The sequence below is a fragment of the Acipenser ruthenus genome, chromosome 10, assembly GCF_902713425.1.
Source record: "Acipenser ruthenus chromosome 10, fAciRut3.2 maternal haplotype, whole genome shotgun sequence".
Classification (NCBI taxonomy): domain Eukaryota; kingdom Metazoa; phylum Chordata; class Actinopteri; order Acipenseriformes; family Acipenseridae; genus Acipenser; species Acipenser ruthenus.
The window spans coordinates 44,950,219-44,973,285 of record NC_081198.1 but is presented as its reverse complement, the minus strand read 5'-3'; the positions used below and the strand labels follow the sequence as shown (position 1 = coordinate 44,973,285).

Here is a 23,067-nt window from a genome sequence, read left to right as displayed (position 1 = left end):
GTTCCAGATTGTTTCTTTTTCATCAACATGCTGTGTAAATTAAGTACTGTACTGTAGCTTTGTTCTAGTGCTCACAAGTAAATATGGTTCAGTACTAAGCTATGATTGCACAACTTGAGTGAAATTATCAATGTCTTTGGGATTGAAGGATTTTCGATAAACGTTCAAAGGCTGAATGAAGTCAATAACATAAAGCATCGTGATCTTCAGTTTAAAATAGCCTAAAAACAATTTAGCAAAATAGGTCATCTTTCCGAAACCTTTGAAAATGTAGCGATTGAAGTTGTATTGCAGTGCCACTCGGGTTGATTGATTTTCACATGTCAGGCTTTGTCATTGCTTCATTTTCAAGTGGTTGTGGCATATGTTCTCATTACCTGCATCTTTTCTTTTCCATTCTGCTTTTTAAGACCTCCATGGTGTTTGAAGAGTTTCAGCTGATTGCTTTTCTGCTTTGCTTATTTCAGTTTCATGGTTGGCTTCCAAGACATACACTTTTTGGTTTATTTGAGTTGCCATTTTTGCAGGCTACTCTCATCAATCACAGCTTCACTCCAGCTGTATTCCAGCTTCAAGGGGACTTTCACTTTAGTTCAGCAGCTTAAACATCCGAAGTGGAGCTATGAGGTGCTCTCTAAATCTTGAGATGCTCTTAAGGAGTTATGCATACATTTTATATATATATATATATATATATATATATATATATATATATATATATATATATATATTGTGAGGAAGTAGGTGGAGTGAGACAGCAGGGAGGGGGTTAATCCTCCCTGCATAAAAGAAACATGTGAGAATGCACATTTGTTTGATTGTTTAATTGTTTTATTAGTAATGATTATCCGCACCTGAGCGTTATTGGGCAGTATAAAAGTAAAGCAGTTAGTCTGCTCGGGGCTGCTGAGGAGAGGGAGGCAGAGAAGGTGCTCTGCTTCCAAGCAGTCGGATGAGAAGGTACGGTGCAAACCTGCGTGGTTTAATTAAGTTTGGGGCAGGGAAACGGCTTAGCCGTCCTGCGTTAGTTAGGTTCCTGCGTGTGTAGTTAGTGCTCGGTAAGAGCTAGGTGTTTATTTGGTTTGGTGTGTTTTGATTTTGTGTTTATTAAAATTAGCGCAACCGCGCTGTGAAAATCCATTTCTGTGTGCTGGGTCAATTTTTAAAGGGGCAACGAACCCCGAGTGGGTCAATCATTTTACAATATATATATTGCACTGTGTACCCTGTTACCAGTTATAGAACAATGTGACACAAGAACATTTTTTTGTTTTTAACAATTTAATATATTTTACTTCTATTGATAAACCAGATATTTTTAAAACTAAAATACAGCTGTGTGATTGATATAGCATGTGTGGGTATAAAGCAGTAGAAACTGATATCTTAAGGGAAATAAATGTTGCTGGTTTTCTGAAAAATAAAATAAAACGATATGTGTTCACAATGTGGCAGAATGGTATGACCACCACCAGGTGGCCAAAAGATGTAATTCTCAGGTTTTGACAATGTCTTAACCAGTGGTTTCCAATGACAGTCCCAAGTGCTGTAAACATGATAACCCAGAGCTTTTGTATTTGAGAGACTTAACAGAATTGCTTTCTCCTTCTGCTGTTTATGCAGAGCATAATAAACCATAAATAAACAACTTTAGTACAGTACCGTGACTGTCTGCATAGTGCAGTCAAGCACTGCATGTAGGACCTGTAAATATATACATACATACATACAGTGGTCTGCAGAAATATTCACCCCCTACCAATAATGTCACATTTTGTTGAATTACAAATAATTTATGCACAGTTTTTCAAACAAACTTTTTTTATTCAAAGCTGTTGTGGTTAAACTGAACACTGTTATATGAGGAGGAGGTTAAATGTCAGCAAAACTTGCAAAGAAAATGTACAAAATGAAATTTACTGGTTGCATAAGTATTCAGCCCCTTAAGTCAGTACTTGGTAGAAGCACCTTTTGCAGCAATTACTGCTATGAGTCTTTATAGATATACTAGCTTTGTGCAGTAGGATGGTGAACTTTTTGCCCATTCATCATGGGAAAAGTCCTCCAGTTGTGATAATGTTTGTTGGGGATCGTCGATGGACTGCAATCTTCAAGTCTCGCCATAATTTTTCGATTGGATTCAAGTCAGGACTTTGACTGGGCCACTCAAGAACATTAATTCTCTTCTTGTTCAACCACTCCAGTGTAGCTTTGGCTTTGTGCTGCGGGCCATTGTCCTGCTGAAATGTGAATGTGCTCCCCAGTTTCAGAGTCTTGGCTGACTCAAACAGGTTTTCCTCCAAGATTCACCTGTACATTGCACCATCCATTTTCCCCTCTATCCTGACAAGCTCGCTAGTCCCTGCTGAAGAGAAGCATCCCATAACATGATGCTGCCACCACCATGCTTGACAGTTGGGATGGTGTTGACTGGGTGATGTGCAGTGTTGGACTTGCAACAGACATAACGCTTGGAATTTAGACCAAAAAGTTCAATTTTTGTCTCGTCTGATAATCAGCGACTTTGAAATGTTCTTGTACCATTCTCCTACTCTGTGCCTCTCTACCACTTTATCCCTGACTTGTTTTGAAAGCTCCTTGGTCTTCATGGTTGCTTTGTTGGATCACTATGTGAGTTGCAGCTTGAAAGTCTTCATATACTGGAGGGAATTTATCTACAAGTTAAACCACTTTGAATACACACAGGCTGAAACCATTTCACTAATTTTGTGACCTTTCAAACAAATCATTTGCACCTGAACTGATTTAGGGCTGCAGTAGCAAAGGGGTTGAATACTTATGCAACTGAGATTAATCTGTTTTTCTCTGTAAATCTTACTTATATATATTCTATATGCATTGTTTAACTTCATCATATATATATATATATATATATATATATATATATATATATATATGTCTAAATGCTGGGTTTAATTCATGCAGTCAGCTCCCAGGTGCAATAATTGTCAAAAAATCAACTGTTGTGTTGTCATTGTAGCACATACAGTACCACAATCTTCATAGCACATTTTAAGAGAACAGACCAACTTCTTTTTCTTCATGGCCAACTCAAAAAAATGCTAATAAAGGTGGCATACAACGTTTGCCTAGGCTTTACTTAACGCTTTAACTCAGAATATGTGCTTAAGTGTTTGTCATGGATGAAAGCTGTGTTAATACCCTGTTGTCACATACAGGTGCATTCTCAGATGGATTCTTGTTTAGCACTGTGCACGTTCATTATACAAGTAAAATAAATTGTTTCCACCTGCAGTATAGCAAGACCTGTATTTAATTAGAAATCTGTCCTCAAAAGGGGGAATTACATTTGAAATTCACAGGTCAGATGTTTAAGCCCTGACGTCTTTTTCCCTGTTCACTCTATCCGTTCTGAGACTGCTTCGCTAACCATTCCCGCTGAAACCTGCATTAATGTGCTTGCTGTAGGTGGAAGGACAATCCTTGAAACACAAAAGAATGGTTTCTAGAACAGGTCCAGGTCATGGAAACATCTTAATGCTTATACACATACATCTTGCTTTGTCATGGGAAGCCTCCACACATAGGAATCCCAGTTCGTCCTTGACCTTCACTATCACCAGACCTGAGGGATATAAGATAGGAACTGCAATAAGGAATGACATAGCAGTGTTAAAGCCAGCAAATCTATCAGGCAGCCTTGAACCAGAAATGGCTTAACATCCCTCAACAAACAAAAGAAACATCTGGTAGACTCAATGAGGTGATATAATGGAGTGAAATCCCCTCCATTACTTAACTGTTAATGCTACTTTTTCAAACATTTGCTTTTTTTCTTTTAAAACACATTTTTGTTGCAAAATACATTCATGTACTCTAACTTAAAGCCAAATACGCATCAAAATACTTACCAGTACGGGGAGTCTGGGAGAAAGAACAGGAACCTGAAAAAAAGAGAAAAGAAACATTAAAAGATGGCAACTTAGTCCCAGGAGCAGAGCAGGGATCTCTAGTACACTGAATAGGGGGGCCCACAACAGTGAACTCGCAGCACATCAGTCACTTACAGACAACCATCACGAACTCCAGCGATATACTTATTACTGATTTATTCAGATGATGTCATTTGTTAGGAGGTGGAACATTTCTTATAGAGACCTTATCCAAGTCTTTACATCCAGAATCCAGTGTTAAAAGTGACTCTGAGTTGAAAAGTGAACACCATTGAACATTTTCATGGAAAGACATTTGTAAAGACATTGTTATAACTAAAGAGTTTTTTTAGATGCTCAACACTCATTACAACAGCTTAGGTTGTATCGCTCACTAAACACAGGAGCAGATTACACTTTCTGTAGCCTACACCATAGCCTTCAAATTCTGGAGTTGCTTCTCGGCTGATAGCATTGTCTGCTTAGTTAGCCCAAGACAGTACTGTCAGCACTGCTTATTGCTACATCCTAGATGAATAATTGAGCACATCTGCACTTTCTACTCTTCTATGTTGCCTTATTTCAGTTGAGAGCCTTGCTGACATCACTGACACTGCAGTTACTAGCGCCCAGAGTGTACCAGATGTGTTATCCAGGATGGAAAGCGTCAGGCTTCAGCCTCCAGAGAAATCAAAAGAGGCTGAAGGGGGCCCATTCGTAGTTAATTCTCCAAGAACAGGCAAGTATATCCCAAGTGTTGTCATTATGTTCTATGTGTTTACAGGGGGTATCATATACATGCTGCTAGCCAAATAACAAAAAAAGCAAAATACAGCAGCACAAACGACTGATATTGTTCATCAGTTTGCTATATGATAGATTCTTTTGAGTTACTGTTACTTCAGTAGCAGTTACTGAAACGTTATTGCTTCAGGGTTTTCTTTTTTATTACTACTGTCTTCCGAACGCCAGAAGTAGGCATTTTAAACTGGTTATATTATGATTGTTCTCTTAACTTTGATGACCATTGGGAATAAACAAATTAGTGTTCCAGTGAAGGATTTAGTGTAGGTTATAAGACAATGGATATGATTTAAATGGTATTATTGTGAGTTTCTAAAGAGTTGCTGTCTATATGTATTATTCTGTGGACATGTTCTATAGATTTAAATGAGTACACAAATGTCTTAAGACAGCATCCTGGTGGACTATATTATTATGTTATTGTAATATATTGAATTGTTTCTTTAGCTGATTTATCACCAACCAGTAATTCAGATCCATTGTTTCATTTTTTCTGTGTTAAGTGAATGTAACCAGTGGCAAAACAGAGCACCAATTTAAATTTTCACCCACTTGCTGTAAGTTTGCCATGCACCTAAAAAATATGGCTCAGAAAAGATTGGTGCAAATGAGCTGAGACTTACTTTTCTGTGGTGCATGCTTAAGTGTGAACTCAGCCCATCAAGGCAGCTACATTACAGTTCTAAAACAGATGCAAACAGAACAAAAATGTGGCCCAGTGAATGCTACCAGAGACATTGTGATACAAAAGAACCCAAGCTGAACAACTTTAAAGGAAAAACATGTACTTTCCCAGTACATAAGCATTCCTACATCGCAAAGGTCTGAAACAACTGACTTCAGAGGTGTTAGATTTTTTTTTTAATTGTGAAAGTGCCTTCACCATATAAATTGTACTAAATCTTCGCATTTTTTTACTTTTATCAGCAGCTTAATGTACTCCTGCTTTACTTTGGTTATAATGGTTCTTCTGGCAGGATTCCTAACAGATTCAATAAAACAGCCCTACAGTACCTGTCAGAAAGAGGTTAAAACTGTTACATTCAATTTGGCAACCTTTAGGTTTATTAGACAAAACTTATCTGTTACCGCTGCTAAGTTTGTATTTACATTCTATGATTTTACTTCATTTGTCCTATTGTGTAAATGTCTGGTCACAACCTGGGACAACTGCAATTAAGCCTCTGAATTCTTTGTAAAAACAAAGTCTAAAAATTCTAGATAAAAAGCAGACAAGATATCACCACTGTTATACACTCAAGAAATGTAGCATGTTAAGTTTCGATAATTATATAAATTACTCATATGTATGTTTGTTTTTTACATCTTTGCAGGATTTAGCTCCCCCACCATTAAAGGAGTTTATAAAACTCTGCTCAGATGGTAATGATAGAATTACTAGAGCAACTATAAGAGGTGATTGCATAGTTCCAAGATGACATGTTGAGTTTGCACAAACAGTTCTGTCAATGAAGTGTGCCATGTTTTTTAATTTACTACAGGATGATATAAAAGGTTCTTATAATTAACAGTTTTACAGCTAAATTGAAGATTTGGTTATTATTATTATTATTATTTATTTCTTAGCAGACGCCCTTATCCAGGGCGACTTACAATCGCAAGCAAATACAAATACATTCAAGTGTTACAATATAAGTCATACAATAAGAACAAGAAATACAATAATTCTCAAGTGTGACAAACCACAATTCAATAATACAGCAGATAATAGTGAAAGTTTCATCAGGATATGATTAAATAGTGATAGTTACATCAGGATATGATTAAGTTAAAACAAAGACAAGTCTGTGATCATGAACTGTAGTTAAGTATTTTTATTTTAAATACAATGGTAATGTTTATAGCTTTGTAATATATTATGCATTGTAATGAAAATTATTAGTTTTAATATCTCTAAGATAATGATTTTAATATATCATAAGGGTTGGGTGGGTATTTATTAATTGATTTTTGTTTTATTTATGATTCTGACAACAATATTGTATTTGGTAGCTGCTATATTTATAATTATAACACAGTATATGGGATTTTGGTTTACATGAACTAATCTACTAATCTTGCTGTATTTATTGTAATGTGCTGTTTGTATGTGTTGGTTTCTTATGAGCCCAGGGACGTCTGATGTAAATTAGCTTATAGCTAAGTCTGGGTACAATACATCTTGTGACTTGTCATGAATGTTAAAAATTGTTAAATAAACATTTGATTGATTGATTGATTGATTGAACCAATTGAGGCTCAGTTCAAATACTAGATGCTAGCACTAATTACTGTTCTGTTTAATTAATTACTTAAAATCTCAGAACTCACAAGGAAAAAAGATAACTGCAATTTCAAAATATAAGTCGAGATGTGGTTTAGGCATAAAAAAATCTCCTTAGAAATTAATAAGAGAGAAAAAAAAGATATTTATGAGTGAAATTGTGGAATTATATAATGATTGCTTTTTTATTGTAATTAAGAGTGTGTTTAATAGAATCTCTTCAGTTAATGTTATATTGCATCAAATATTCAGCCCCAGGTGTTAATACCGGGACTATCCATAAGCTATGAGACACACAAAAATAAGCTGCCTTTTCTGATACAATTGAGGGCAGGAAATGTATGAATTTTGAAGGCCATTATGTTGACTATACATTTAATCATAGCTCATATTACTGTCGTCCCCTTTCTTCTGATACAAAAATAAATGACTGGGATCAGTCTTCAGATCAGAGGAATTAGTGTCTCCTATTTACCCCATTTCTGATCTCTAAGGTTAAAATCGTTTTTTTCATTGACACAGTGGCTGTAATAAAGTACCACTTGCAGTGTGACACAGTAGGTGCATAATAAAACATTCTGACATTCAGACTGTGAGAGTTTACTGAATTTTTTATTCATAGCAATAGCAATACAGACACATCTCTGTAAATGACCTGTCATCACACTTTAGATGAAATGTAAAGGCACATGACATAATCTGTCATTTGGACGCTTCATAAATCTGCCTGTTTTCTAGGCTATTTGTGCTGACCTTGTTGAAATGGTACAAAAAGTGTAGGCAATAACTTTTTAAATGTCTAATTACAAGACCAATAAATCTCTCTTTAATAAAAAAAAAAAAAAAAAAAAAAAAAAAAAACAGCTGCTTGGATGTATTCTTGCCACAGGCAGATTATTGCGTTTGGCAACAAAGCAAAGTGAAGAGTCTTCTGTAATAAAAGTGTCTGCATTTCTTTTACAAGCTGATAACAGGCACATTTTAATGTTCAACAACAGTTTATTAACATAGTCATGAATGATGTTTGGCCCTTGGATTGCTTTATTCCTGGATATGCATGCTCAGATTCCCTCTCTGGTGTCTATTATTAAAACCAAGTGATGGTTTAAAATCAAAGGACTGAAATGTTCAGGACACGTACATTTAGTTACTGTCTCAGCCCAGCTCTTTTGACAGGATTCCAATTTAGAAAACCATCAGCATATTTCGCACTAATGTGCACTTCATGATTTTTGACTAATGGGGCAATACCTAATTCCTCAGTCTCATCTTTGAGGTGCAAAATGGAACAGAGGATTTTTAGAGGGCACGTTATGCTGAAATATCAGTTTATTCAGCAGAGGTTGAGTTGGAGGTGAAATAGCTGGCCACAGTCGGAGTCCTTCTCTTTCATTACCATTTAATGACCCTGTGAGCATCTCAATCATAGTTTACAAGGACTTTCACCCTGCTGCTTAACTACATTTAAAACAGAAAACTGAGTTAAAAAATTAAACGAGCAAGAAAGGATCTGTGTACGATTGGTCAACTTTCAATTGAACCTGACCATTTTCATTCCCAAAAAGAGGTTTTGTACTGTAATCAAAGTGGGCTACGGTTTAAAATATAGTTACATTAACTTGCTGGCAGTGTTATGACCCTGTTTATTCATGAAACGGCTCTTAGAAGACTTAGCCAAAAGGAAAATGATGAAATGAGGAAAACAGACATTAATAGTACATTTTCAAAATAAATAAATAAAGCTTGATTTACAAAGTGCAATAAAACTAGTTATTGTTTTACAGGCCTATCCCCTACTGCACGTAGTACTACACAATGTTCCAGCAGACCATGTTATCCAGGGGTTCAGTGTATTGACCGGAGACCTCCGTACGTTGGCTATGTTTGTGGCCGCTGCCCTGCAGGGTTCTTTGGGAATGGACACAGTTGTACGAAGATACCCAGAGCCGGTAAGAATGCAGTCTTCTTTGAAATAGAAGCTGGGCTGCTCATGGTGCCAATCACAGATACAAAAGTGAATCCCAGTGTTATCTGTATGATGTTCTCTGTGTGTAAGTCATGGGTCCTCAGGCTAATTAAAGATTTCTATTGAGTGCTCCCAGATTCATAAAACTTTCCTGTCCAAGTTGTATATTCTTTAAATTATTTTATGGTATAACTTCCATGTAGTATTTAAAGTATATACACTCGTGTTTGTGTAAACTGCAGTTAACAGTGGTGAAGTATAGGCATATTGTGTTGTTTAATCCCACCAACATTACACCACAAAATTCTTCTGTCTTTAAAAACAACTGCCATTCAAAATAAAGTAAATAAATACAGGATTTGTTGTTTTTGCCTTTTGGTGCATGTAGTTAATTCTGGCTAGTTTTACAGCATATCATAAAGTTTATTTGTTTTCTCTTTGAAAGACAGTGAGGTCAAATGGAGTCTTGTGCATATTTAAAAAAATGTAAGAAAAATAAAGTGAACCGGCACTGAAGATAAGTCTATAAACTATGTTTGGTGCATTTTTTTTTGTTTTGTAGATGTCTGAAATTTTAGTTAATACAACTTATTCTTCCAAAACCTCTTATCTTTTTAATCATTTACTTGACAAATCAAAGATTCTCAAGAAGAATTGATGTGATTTATTTTGCAGGTTATTTTTCATGTTTTAAAATAAAAAATGCAGGAGGTCCCCGAGTGGCTCATCCAGTTAAAGCGCTGCCGCTGGGAGTGCTGGATGAGTCACACAGCTTGGACGGCGCCGGTTCGCGTCTGGGCTGTGCTAAGAGGCCGAACTTTGCTGGAGACCCCGAAGGGGGCGTCACATTGGCTCTGACGCTCTCGGGGTGGGGGATGGGAAACCAGCAGGGACTGCTTCTCCTCATCATGCAACAGCTAACCCTACTGACCAGACATAGAGCACATTCATAGTAGATAAAAAGTAGGGCGATCTCTGTTCTCCGGGATCGGTAGCCCGCCCACCTCTGCTCTGGATTGCTCGGCTGGCTTTAGGCTTGTGAGATAGGAGGATGCTCACACACCCTCAATGCTGTGTGGGGACTCGCTGCGGTGAGGAGAAAAAACATAATGGGACATTCCAAAATTGGGGGAAAATAAAGAAAAATAATTATTGGTCATTCTTAATTAAAAAAAAAAATAATTAAATTAAATTAAAAAGGCAGGATAATCCAAACCTATGTGGAGCTTATTTCCGTACTCTACGATCACCACGACTGAATAAGCCATTTTACAAAGCTTATATGACCAAGTTGGTTTATTCGTTAAATCCGGTTTGTAATGTGTTAGTCAGTCTTACTGTAGTTAATGTATTCTGTTTACAGTATGTACTGCATGTTTTGTGTTATATCCTTTGCATGTTGAACTCCTTTGTGAACAATGTCTGTTTTGCTATGGGCTATATTATTGTGCTTCTTCTTATACCTGTTTACAATCATTCTGCTTTGTCGTTGCCTGTCATTTTCATTCTGACCTTTGCTGTATCTGTTCCATTTCATTCATGTTCAAACCTGCAGTAGATAACCACCTGAGAGCTGGCTGTATGGAGCCCATCCATCATGCAGATATGTTAACTCTGATTACAAGACCTTATTGAAATGTATTGGCTTTGTTTGTGGTATAAAAGTTTTCCCAGTTTGAAGAATAAAAACTATATATATTCTTGCAGTTCCGCCTCATCATGTATCAAGAATGTCACAAGTCAAGAATTCCAGATCAAATAATGTGGACATGAAAGTCTCTCAACATTACTTACCTTTTCTACCTTCAAGCAATGGAGAAGCTAGACTTTCAAGACCTTTAGTGAAGGTTAATAACGTTACTACAAGACCTCTTCGCTTCATTGACTTGGAATCTAGAGGTGCAAAAGTAGAGACTAAAGTCCTTCAAAACCAAACCTCAGGTATGAAGCAAGATGATGTGGATAATCAACAACATCAGAGACAAATCCCTGTGGTTCTGTACACTAAATTACCCAAAGACCCCTCTCTCCAACAAAACTCCACAACTAGGAACGGTGATGTAGTCAATCCGCCTGATCTTAGTAAGGAAACAGTCAAAATTCTACATGTTTCTACTCAGAGTGTCGCCAGTGTAACAACCAAGCCTTCTAAACACCAGATACCTGCTCACAGTCCAGCTTCCAGAAGAACAATACCACAAAGTTGGAGTACAAATACTACTATGGCACAGCCGCCTTCTATTGGGAGAAAGGACATAACTCTTGCTTCGACTAGACCCAAGCCAGTGCTGACTTCAAAAATAGAACTTCCCCAAACATCTTCCTTCACGGCAGCCCTAACACCTACCTCCTATTCAGTGTCCGCTTTGTCAGATACTGCTGCTTTTAGTAGGCCCGTATCCAGGACCTCTGTTTTACATAGGTCCCAGGTTAGGACTACGACGGCTAGAAGACCTTATACCTCTTCCTATAATGGGTTAACGTTAACAACTTGCGCTGACATGCCTTGTTTCAGTGGAGTCCAGTGTGAACCCACACAGGATGGAGAATTCAAGTGTGGTAGATGCCCCTTTGGATACACAGGTGATGGCATACAATGCAAAGGTAAGTTGTGTACATGCTGTTGTTTATAATAATGAAAAAAACATCCCAGCAAGATGACAGAACGTGAAGTTGTGTTGGTATATCAGGGAATGGATTCTATCAAATCACCTTCACATCCTAGCTTTGCTTGACTTGACACTTACAGACCGTTGGTAAAGCCTGTTACACTTTAGTTTAAAGTATTTTATTTTTCCCCCAGAGTAAATGGATTTTTGTAAACTTTATGTTGTATTTTTTATCAAAACCATATCATACTAGGATTTCAGATCAACAAATTAAAGAAGAGGGTGTCTCACAAATGTCACTGTTCACCCAATCTGTTCTAGATCTTGCTTGTTCAGGTATTATTGAAGCTTAACTGGGACAGTTCTGTGAGCAAGCAATTGGTTAGACTTTACACACATGCCCATTACTTCAGAAATCAAGAAAGAGTGCAGTATCAATGAGGCCTGTTCGTAAAAGTAATTTCAAGTTTTTACAGTACGTTTTTGTGAATAAAATACAGTTTAATATTCATGTAAAAACATTTTTTTTTTATTACTAATAAATAACAATTTCAAGCTTTGTTATAAGGTCCAAATTAAAACTCATTGCAATGAACTAACTAATACTCTACATGTTTTGCGTTATAAGCTATTTGCAGGTATCCTTGTGGCAAGAATATGGAATGTGCTGCTCTGAACACATGTCGCTGTAAACCAGGATACACTGGTCATAACTGCCATGTTGGTAAGCAGCATTTCATCATCTCTTACTAAACAAAACAACACCAGAAACACTGGAAATAAAGCCTCATACTTTGAGATACTGCAGTGTATGAAGGCACACTATAATATAAGCATTAAAGGGAGAGTCTCATTCAAATTGTATTTATCTTACCTAAATTCTGTTCCCCTGTTTAACTATTGAATCTTTGTTGGCACGTCCCTCACGTTTTCAGTTTACATAAATGTATGTTCTGCCCCTATGTTGTATGTTAGTGGTTTTATGTATTTTTTTCTCTTCATCTTTAAAGGTTACTGTTGCAATATCTATATATATATATATATATATATATATATTCAATTTAAGAAATTTTACTATATATATATAATTAAAAAAACAGAAAAAAAACATACAGGCTCATTATGTACAGCTAAGAATTTCCTGTCAACTATCGTTGACAATAATACAATAACTGTGCTAATTTTGCATTGGAATAAAAGCTTTCTGTAATTTGTTGATGTGTCATCAGTGATTTGCATCCCATTGAGTTTAACAGTTTGATATTCGTTATATTGTTGTAGCAATCTGCAGGCCAGACTGTAAAAATGGTGGAAAGTGTATTGCTCCTGGTGTTTGTGACTGCATGCAAGGATATCATGGAGAGATATGTGAGGATGGTATGTCTTTTTTCCTTTCCAGCTTGCTAATAAGGAATTATACTGACATATACTGTACATTTTGTGTGAGAGTATGACGTATAACAAAAGGCCAGTCAGACATCATCAGAATTTGCTTTGTTATCCACCATGCTGGCTGTTCATCAGAAGTACTATCTAAATACAGCACAGTAAGAATACATTAAAACCATCTAGCATTCCATTCATCTCATAATGTATCCTTTATTAATGGAATTTATGGATTTTTCTATCTCATTATGTATATACAGAGGGCCACACCAAAAACAACAAACAGTCTTACACATTCAGACAGGAGCTTGTCTGTCTCCGCTGTCAGCTCTGCCCACGTTGATGGACTGAAAAATAACTCAAGAGCAGAGGCCATTTAACTAAGATAATGTTGTTGTAGTGAGATATATATATATATATATATATATATATATATATATATATATATATATATATATATATATATATATATATATGTGATAATTAAAGGATAAACTTTGTGAATTATTTAGTCTTTGATCAGAAATTATATATAACGATGAAACTATTAATTTTCTCTTCAGCTTTGTGTGACCCAATCTGTGAGCACGGAGGCACTTGCATAGCCCGGAATACCTGCTCTTGTTCGTATGGTTTTGTTGGTCCAAGGTGTGAAACTAGTAAGTTATTAAACTTACTATAGAATACATATGTAGGCATGTTTTATATCCACATGCATCATAGTAGGATGACAAACTGAGATTCATAAAATGAAACAATTCACCAAAAAATGTCAGTGACATGAACTGAAAAATGACTAAAAGGGTGTTAGAACAGTTTTAACTTGGTTTTCCTTTTGTTTAAAGTGGTCTGTAATAGACACTGTCACAATGGAGGAGAGTGTGTGTCACCAGATGAGTGCAGATGCAAGGCAGGATGGACTGGGCCCTCTTGTGAAACAGGTAAAGACTACAATAACAGCAAGTAAATATACATGTCATTGTTTCTTAAGAAATGAGAAATGATGGTTATAAAAATAGTATAAAACATATTATAAAGCTTCTTTAACCAATATTAATACCAATATTAGTACATTTCCACAAACCATTAGCGATATTTTGAGGATTTGCAAAAAACATACTTGTGAAGCATCATAGAATATTACTGTATAGTTTTTAGAAACATTTAAGATTAATTTGTATTTTCATTAGCTGTGTGTGTGCCCGTGTGTCTAAATGGAGGGACCTGTCTGCGTCCAAATACCTGCACCTGTCCCTATGGCTTCTATGGGTCACTATGTCAAAATGGTAAGTTGGAAAGGTTTTATAATATCATTTGGCTGAGTTTGTGTTTTGAGTTCAATTTAAGAAACTTTACTATAGAGCGTTTCATTAAAACTTGTGTCTGTGTTATCAATTTCAGCTGTGTGCAGTCCACCATGTAAAAATGGCGGCCATTGCATGAGGAATAATGTCTGTTCCTGTCCTGAGGGTTATACAGGAAAACGCTGTCAAAAAAGTAAGTTTCTTAACTGCTTTAGTGTAAAACAAAATGTATTGTAAAAGATTAACCTTTCTACATTTTCTACATGTTTGTAGCCGGATACTATCTTAGTTTGTCTAACATGTTGTGGGAATGTCAACATGTAATGTAGCAGTAAATGTCAGTACGTCAAAGGAAATACATTAGCGTTATTGCTACGCAACCACAGTAAATCCTGACCCCCACAAAAATAATGATAATAATATGTTTGACAAAATAGTGGTAATGTTTTAAAATATGATGCACTGCACAGTAAATGGTAGTACATGTTTGTAATCTTAAATGCAATATAATTATTGTTTAACGCCTTCTCATAACATGTATTAGAAAACTGTCTTAGACGCTAGCTGGAATGTATCAGACATTAAAGACATTTACTCCAGTGTTTTTTTGTTTTGTTTTGTTTGTTTTTTAATACATGTAGTCGTTGCCAATGATTTGACCCCAGTTTTCTCCCCAATTTGGAATCGCCAATTTGTGTTATTATTAATCCTGGTTCACCGCTCAGGAAACGGAGGCTGAAACAGGCGTCCTCCGAAACTTGTTCCTGCCAAGCCATCATTTTTTCGCGCTGCGGATCCACAGTGAAGCCATCAGAACTATAGTGCCGGAGGACAACACAGATCTGAATGGCTCCACTGCAGACCTGCAGGCGCCCTATCAGCCACAGGGGTCGCTGGTGTGCAGTGGACCATGGATTGCCCTGCCAACCTAAGCCCTCCCTACCCGGGCGGTGCTTGACCAATTGTGCACCACTCTCTGGGAACTCCTGGTCACGATCGACAATGACATAGCCTGGATTCGAACCTGCGATCTCCAGGCTATAGGGTGCATCCTGCACTCCATGCAGAGCACCTTTACTGGATGCACCACTCAGGAGCATTTTACTCCAGTTTTTAATTAACTGTATTCTGAATGGAGAAAAAACATGTGCTGATTTTTAAAAACTAGAACGAAATGATCATACTAAGTAATTATATCTAAGGACTCTTAAGCACTCTCAATTTTTTTTTGTTTCTTATTTTGTAACAATAACATTGATATTAGAAAAACACAATAGAAATAATCAAATGAAAGGCTCATTGGAATACAGTAGTACTTGGAGATACATCACTGTATGAAGCCATGCTATAATGCATTTCACTGACAATTTGTAATGCTGTTTTCAAGAACACAGGTCTTTTAATCAAGCAAAAAAAGGAAAAGAAAGTATAGATTACCTAAGCATTTGTAGAGACATTTTGAAGTTGTTTTTTTTTTTTTTTTTGTAGGTGTTTGTGAACCAGTGTGTATGAATGGTGGGAAGTGTGTTGGCCCAGACATTTGTGACTGTCCATCTGGCTGGAAAGGCAAGCGATGCAATAAACGTATGTACCACTTCCAACAATATGACTTATTGTAGAACATATTTGCGTAGTGTTACAATTCTGTAAGGTTAACACATGGCTGTAAGTAAAATATATGAGACCCTGGTTAATATATATATATATATATATATATATTTTTTTACTGCAGCTGCTAGTTGTGTAAATCTGTTGTTATAAAGGTAAAATACATAAATTAATATTTTAAAAGAACCTGACAGAAGGTTTTTTTTGGGTTTTTTTGTAGCTGTGTGCTTACAGAAATGTCTGAATGAAGGCGAATGTATTGGTCCCAGTACCTGTCACTGTGTCTCAGGGTGGGAGGGGATGCTATGCCAGATACGTAAGTATTTGTCTCTTAATTTAGAATTGAAAATAAGATGTTGTTTGTAGCAGGCTAGAAGCTTTTTAGGTATATCTTCAAATTCTGAGACCTTTCACTCTTTTATTTGATAAGATCAGCCATTGGGATTTCTTGGGTAACTTTGTTCCCCAAACCCTGGTGAAATTGGCTCAGGCCTAGCCCAAAGATAAAAGCACATTGTTAGATTAAAATTACTGTACTTCAAAAATTGCGGTTCATGTTAGTTTCTGTGAGGTAGAAATGTGCTGTATCAGATAAGCTGCTTTCAAAAGCTGATAAGTGACTCATTTTATATGCTATTTTTGATCATATGTTTGTACTCTGGGATCACAAATTCACAACCACCACCCTCAATGTGAATACATTCCTACACTGTGTAGTGTAGAGATGTCTGAAACATTGAGTTAAAAGGCAGAGCAAGATATAAACTGAAGAAAAACATGTACAAATATTTTAGAAATACTTTATAGTTGTGTGGAGGTCACATTTAACTTTTACATTGGGGTTCAGAATTTGATTGTGGGGACTAGACAGTTCAGAGCAGAGTAAGTATTTATGAATGTGGCCTTATTACTATAACCTTGCTTTAGAGGTTTGGTGACACCATCTTTTAATTGAAAATCTGAAAGCTTTCAATTACAATAAAGATATACAGCTAAAATGAAAATGCACTTTCAGTGAAGGTAAATTATATATATATATATATATATATATATATATATATATATATATATATATATATTACACAGTATATGCAGTGTATGGTTTTGTCCCCTTTTAGATAATGTGGATTGCTATAGAACATTTTATAGTTAACAGGGTATGGTTAGTTTTAATGCCATCCTTTATTTTAGTCTTTTAGTAACAGCCAGGGGAAATTAAAATGTAAAATTAGAATCAGCAGTCAGAGATTAAACTCTGAAAGTAATAAAACCATTGCATGGTAATTAAAAAGTACAGCGTTTTAGCGACAGTTGAATTAATTCATCAAATGACAGTAATTCCGTAGGTACTTCTAATTGGTGGATTATGATAACGAAGGAGTTCATTGCTTCCATTGTATGTCATAAGTATGATGAAGAGGGCACTTTAGCCATTGCTTTCAGCATAATCCTCTTACACCTGAGTGAGACTAAAAGCACAGCACTAAACTAAAAGTAATACATCCTAGTACACTGGAGAACAGTACAGCGTCTCGTGTCATCAGGAACCTTCTTTCTTATTATATTTACAGCTATCTGTGAGCAGAACTGTCTGTATGGAAGCCGTTGCATCAGGCCCAATGTCTGTGCCTGCAGAAACGGGTATGCCGGAGTAGCCTGTGGCAGAAAGGTAGGCTTCAATTCAAAATACAGTAGCAAAGAATCCCAGGCCACAAGGTGTATCTTTTAAAAAGACAACTATGGCTTGGTATGTTTTTTTTTTGTTTTTTTTTCCAAAAGATGTGAAAATATTTAAGTATTTAATCATTACACAGCTTCAGGTTTGAGGTTGACAAAATATTGGGATGGAGAGATTAATAAAATGAGTAAACACAGGTTGGTTGAATGGGTCAGACCCTCACATGTTTATTAATTTTAAATTTTTGTATTGCAGCTACCGATTAGACGAGGATAAAACAACACTATCCTACAGTCCTACAGCACTGTAGACTTACCAAGGAAGAAGGCGATCAGAAGAAAATAATTATTATTAGCTTGTTCTTATGGACTTTTTCTTTCACTCTAATGTAATTTTACATAAATTATATATAAGGATAGTATCACTTTAAAAAAAAAAATGTTATACAGTGCCTTACACAAATACACTGAATATAGATTAGTATAAAATGAGCTTGGGCTGGTAAATGAAGCAAGTATGTTAGCAAGTATAAATCCTGAACTTGTGTTTTTTATAGCCATGTATTAATATAGAACACTTCATGTAAGCAGTTTTTATCTGGAAATTGGAATTGCTTGTGAATCATAAATCAATTGTTTAACATTAATAGACATGTTTGTGTATGACTGAAATATATGCAAATCAATGCTTTCAAACAAGGAATGGAACCACCATGATCACAGTACTGCTAGGATAAGATGCTTGAGCTTGTTGCAATCACTACTGCATTGTTGGGATCAGAATTGCTTTTGCATAATAGTCACCAATTACATTGCTGGAGCTATAAGAGCTACGTGAGAGCCTTGTTATAAAAGTTGCTTTATTTATGAAATTAAGTAAGTGCTGACGAAAAGCAGAAAAGCAAATGCTGTTCTGGTGGATGTTTACTGCAGTGTTTTACAGCTTTAATAGTAGTTCTGCCAATTCCCAGACATCTGCTGCACTGCCCTTGAACAATTGTTAAACCATTTCCAACTGTAAGCTGTTCTTTTTATTTGACATTCAAAAACAATCCACAGAGGTTTTAATACCTACTATTTTTGCTTTTTAGTGTAAACTAGCTTGAGATAAATTCAGAGTCATGTCCCTGCTGCCACAGTTTCAGGTATATTCGTTCTTTTAAAGGCATGTAAAACAGTGCACACAAACAGCATTGACTTACAATTAGCGCTGAGGATACACCCCACCCTTCTTATAAAATTTCCATAAAAATTTTTACTAGTTTTTATATTGTGACAAACATATTTTTTTTCACAGTTTTTATTGGATTTAGAACTTGGACCGACCTTCTGAGATTTAGAATGTACAGCTATGGCCAAAAGTTTAGCATTACCCTGTAGAATTAACTCATTTTGCTTTATAAAGTAAAATGAAACCTGCTGAATAATGTTACGTTAACATATTCAATTGCATACCGTTTGTAGTTTTTCATAATATACTTCGCGAAAAACTGAGACAAAATTTTAAATGTGACTTTTTAAAATCTAACATGAAATACTGTACTGCGTTTTGTAGTTTATTTGATTAAATTATATTAAATAAAATATCTAAATTATGTTCATATAGTTTCTGTATTTTAAATTATGTCCCAGTCCTAAAACTTTTGGCCATAGCTGTATTGTCCAGCCTAAAGCAGCAGGCTTAATTATGTTTTGCTATGATGTTTTAGTTCTAAAGTGACACTTGTGTATCATTAAGTTATTGGTTGAATGAAAATATTTTATGAATAGTGTTTGGTATTGTAAAGTGTAATTTTGTATATAATAAGAATCTTTATATGTATCCTGATTGTATTTTTGAAATAAAGAATTCTTGTGTGTGTGTGTGTGTGTATGTGTGTATATATATATATATATATATATATATATGTATATATATATATATATATATATATATATATAAAAATATAAATATATATATATATATATATATATATATATATATATATTTTAGTATGTATACCACCTTGAAGCAGCAGTTCAGCCTCAGTTGAGTTAAAACCACTATACACAATAACTGGAATTGCTTATGCACTAGTCTTCACCAACCTGTTATCTTGCACTTCCAGTCCCTTATAGATTTATATATAATTTAGATTTGAAAATAACATGTTGTTTGTAGCAGGCTAGAAGCTTTTTATGTGTATCTTCAAATTCTGAGACCTTTCACTCTTTTATTGTGATAAGATCAGCCATTGTGTAATCCGATAAACTTTGATTTTAGATTCATATTTTAAACCTGTACATGTACTCATTCACCTCAGCAGTCCAAAGCATTCACGTTATGCTGTATCCTCCCAATGTGCATGCACAAAACATACTGTATTATTAACCTTGTAGTTTATTAACAGGTATTACAAATAACTGACTACTTCCCAAAGTAAAAAGCCTGGAGAAGCCAGTTGAGGGTCATTCGATTGATGTTTCCAACACGCAGAACCAATATAACTTGCATTCATGTCATATCACTGTCATTAACGTTAGCCTTTTGTTCTTGAGAATGCCCGACATGAGTGAAACGTTGGTAATATAAAAACAGGTGAATGTAAAAAATAATTAACGCAATTGTTACAAACATATTTGAAACAATGTCAAAATGTTAGTAATGCAAGTAAAAGTGATCATTCTCGTTCTTTACTTCCCGGTTTAAAACATGCACACAGCTGCATGGTAAGTGAAAATAAAGGATTTAAACATTTCAACACCATTCTCATCTAGTGATGGTTAGCAACGTGCATTTATGATGGGTTACAATGGAAAGCTGTATAAAGACCCATCAGTGGAGAGCCAGAGACGATTCTCTTCAGGCTGCTCTGCTCTTTGCCCACATTGACTTCAGGTCAGATGCTGTGAATTACAGTAAACTGATGTTGTGTTATTGATTTTTAACAACAAATTCACAATTCTATCCAAATGCTTGGTACTGCGTTAAAAACACAATTCAAAATGTGGAACTCTCACAGCAGGTTACATTAAATTTAAGGCCCCAAAAGAAGCAAAACTTTGTTTTGAAATCAGGCAGTTCCCTAAATCCTGAATGAAATCCACTGCTGCATTATACAAGAAAATATAAAAAAAATCTTAATACCTATTAGAGTAAGCAGGGCTTTTCTTTTTAGAGATTAATTATTCTATTAATTTATGTATTTTAATGTTGTGCTTATTTCCATATCTTTATAGTTTTAGGCCATGCAGACATAATGGAGCCACTATTCCCAGTAGATAACCAAGAACAATTTGTGTCCTTTTGATAAATTAAGTTAATCAATTTTTAGGTTACATCATCCATGCTATTGTAATGAAATGAAGTAATGTGACTGTTTTTCTTCAGTTTTAAAAAAAAGCTGCTTAATGTGCCTGTGCATGACCTAATAAGGCTCATGAACTTCTAGTTTTTCTCTGCATGCTTTCTGTCACACCTGTTTCTTCATATTAACTGTATAACTGCTCTTTTCATTGTCCCTGCATGTATGGAAGAATCTAAATGATAATTACCACAAAAAAAAGAACTCTGCTATTTCAGTTTAGCGCTTTGTGTAAAAAATAAAAAAAAACTGCCTCATCAAATTGTTATGTTGTAAAGAACAACAAAATGAACCTGTGAAGATATATATGAAACCGTATGCCATTGAGAACATGATGCTGCAAACGTGATTCTGAGTGGAGTTCAGTGTAAATAAATACACAAATGTGCAAGGTTAGTTGATTATTCTGATACTATTTCTGCCTTGATAAAGAAATATTGCCAGAAAAAAAGAAAACAAGAACACCTAATAACCTGGAGTGTGCAGTTCATTCTTTTAGACAGCCTAGTTCAATATCATTAATGAAATAGAAGAAGTCTTGCCTTCCTACATTTTAATCCTATCACCTAATGTGACAAAAAGCTCCAATAAAAATGGTAATAAAGGACCAGGAATAATTATATTTCTTTGCTCACTGAAAACAGCCGAGCTCAAACCTGCTTTGTCAGCATTCCGTTTTTCACAACACTCAGACAAGCGCAAGCACAAAGGTAATCTTTATTAAAATTTATAACCATATTCATGGTATAAAACTTGCAAGAAAGAACTTAGTTACAGCTAGGGGCAGGTAACTGTTCTCTTGCTAGTTTTTTGCTTTTAAGATCTCTTGCAACCTTACCCCTGAGTGAAGCCCTCTCCTTCTAAATGCAATACAAGTCCTCCATTCATAAAGCCTTGGTAGAAAATAGTTGGTTCAAAGAAGTACATTACAAACAAGCATCTGGCTGTAAGTGACGAAGAACTACAGAGCGTCATGGACACACGAGCATATGAACAAAGTGCTTTAATTGTCATCCCTATGGTGTAATCATAAAAGGCTGAAAATAATTACCTTCTCAGCAGTGTCCTCCTGCCCTGCCTGGCAGCATTATAACCAGAGACGCGTATACCTCTGTTTATGCAGCTGTCTTCACAGATAGCTGCAAGAGATTTAATATGTGCATTCAGAAAAGCTCCAGGGCATATGCATGTACTTCAAATGAAATAGCGCTTGCAGTACCACGCTGTGCCTGCGTACGTCTATTTTTTTTCCAATTTCATTCCATGCAAAATTCCCTATCTATCTGTGTATACATTGAGAAGAGTTGAAGATACCACAGGAAACAATCGACTATCTAAAGTTTATAGATAGTACTTCATTTTATTTTACAAAAAATGTTTTTTTTGTATTCCTTTTATATATTGTCTGCGTAATTTTATACATAGTTTACATATAAAAAGGGAATATTTCTGTTATGTATATAAAATGTTTATTTTACTGTGTATATATTTTTCCAACTATAATATATAGTTTCTTTTGTTCATAAAAAAATAAAATGCAAAAAAAAAGATTAAACTTATGTGTCTGTTTTGCTTTATGTGTCAGCCTTAAGGCAAAAATTTGGGGGGTGTCGGAGAAGGCCCCTCTCTCACTACGATTTCCTACCTCAATCCTGTCTCAATCCAGTCCTCCCGGAGACGATTAATTTCAATTCCAATCACAACCTCAAGATGGCAGCATAAAACCACAAGCGCTACATAATTTAAGCTGGTTTGCTATCGTTGCAAATCTTGCACACACCAAACTTTCTATCAATTCTTGCAGTTTGTTGTCACTCCGAGGGATTCTCAGTCCCCTTCTGCCTCAACCTTTTTGCTACCTATATTAACTTTTATTCTCCAATTCATAATCGTCTTACTATCAGTTTACTTCACCTTGTCTAAATGTTACCAGCCTATAGTCATGTGTGCAGCAAGCAGCCTTTTTCTTCACAGTGAGGTTTGTGGAAGCCGGGGGTCCCGTCTTTGGGGGGGAGGCAGTGAGCTCACTCCCCCTGCCTCAGGTTCGGCAGTGCCGCCCATACGCCTACACGGCAGAGGTAGGGACCCCCAGCCACACACTGTACTTTCGCAGCATATGCACTTTTTGCCCCTACGTGGGCCCTCTATCCTAATCGTTCTCCTCTAGCCAG

General features: G+C 35.8%; 1 protein-coding gene and 1 long non-coding RNA gene across 4 annotated transcripts in view; one reads left to right on the top strand and one right to left on the bottom strand.

Annotated features, from left to right (window-relative positions):
- si:ch211-246m6.5 (von Willebrand factor D and EGF domain-containing protein) overlaps positions 1–19,411 on the top strand; it is a 67,124-nt gene extending 47,713 nt beyond the window's left edge. For all 3 annotated transcript variants that reach the window (XM_059032358.1, XM_059032360.1, XM_034004453.3), the window contains 13 exons: positions 4,501–4,653; positions 8,787–8,951; positions 10,676–11,572; positions 12,206–12,301; positions 12,859–12,954; positions 13,527–13,622; positions 13,809–13,904; positions 14,154–14,249; positions 14,365–14,460; positions 15,756–15,851; positions 16,096–16,191; positions 17,447–17,544; positions 17,809–19,411. In XM_059032358.1, coding sequence (XP_058888341.1) covers positions 4,501–4,653; positions 8,787–8,951; positions 10,676–11,572; positions 12,206–12,301; positions 12,859–12,954; positions 13,527–13,622; positions 13,809–13,904; positions 14,154–14,249; positions 14,365–14,460; positions 15,756–15,851; positions 16,096–16,191; positions 17,447–17,544; positions 17,809–17,829 — 2,102 coding nt within the window. In that variant the 3' untranslated portion in view covers positions 17,830–19,411. The remainder of the gene's footprint in view (positions 1–4,500; positions 4,654–8,786; positions 8,952–10,675; positions 11,573–12,205; positions 12,302–12,858; positions 12,955–13,526; positions 13,623–13,808; positions 13,905–14,153; positions 14,250–14,364; positions 14,461–15,755; positions 15,852–16,095; positions 16,192–17,446; positions 17,545–17,808) is intronic.
- On the bottom strand, positions 1,804–22,080 carry LOC117402871 (uncharacterized). Its single transcript, XR_004544513.3, has 3 exons — positions 21,948–22,080; positions 3,894–3,926; positions 1,804–3,607 (listed from the first exon to the last, which is right to left on the bottom strand). It is a non-coding gene; the product is annotated as an uncharacterized LOC117402871 (long non-coding RNA).
- Between the last annotated feature and the right edge of the window lie 987 nt (positions 22,081–23,067).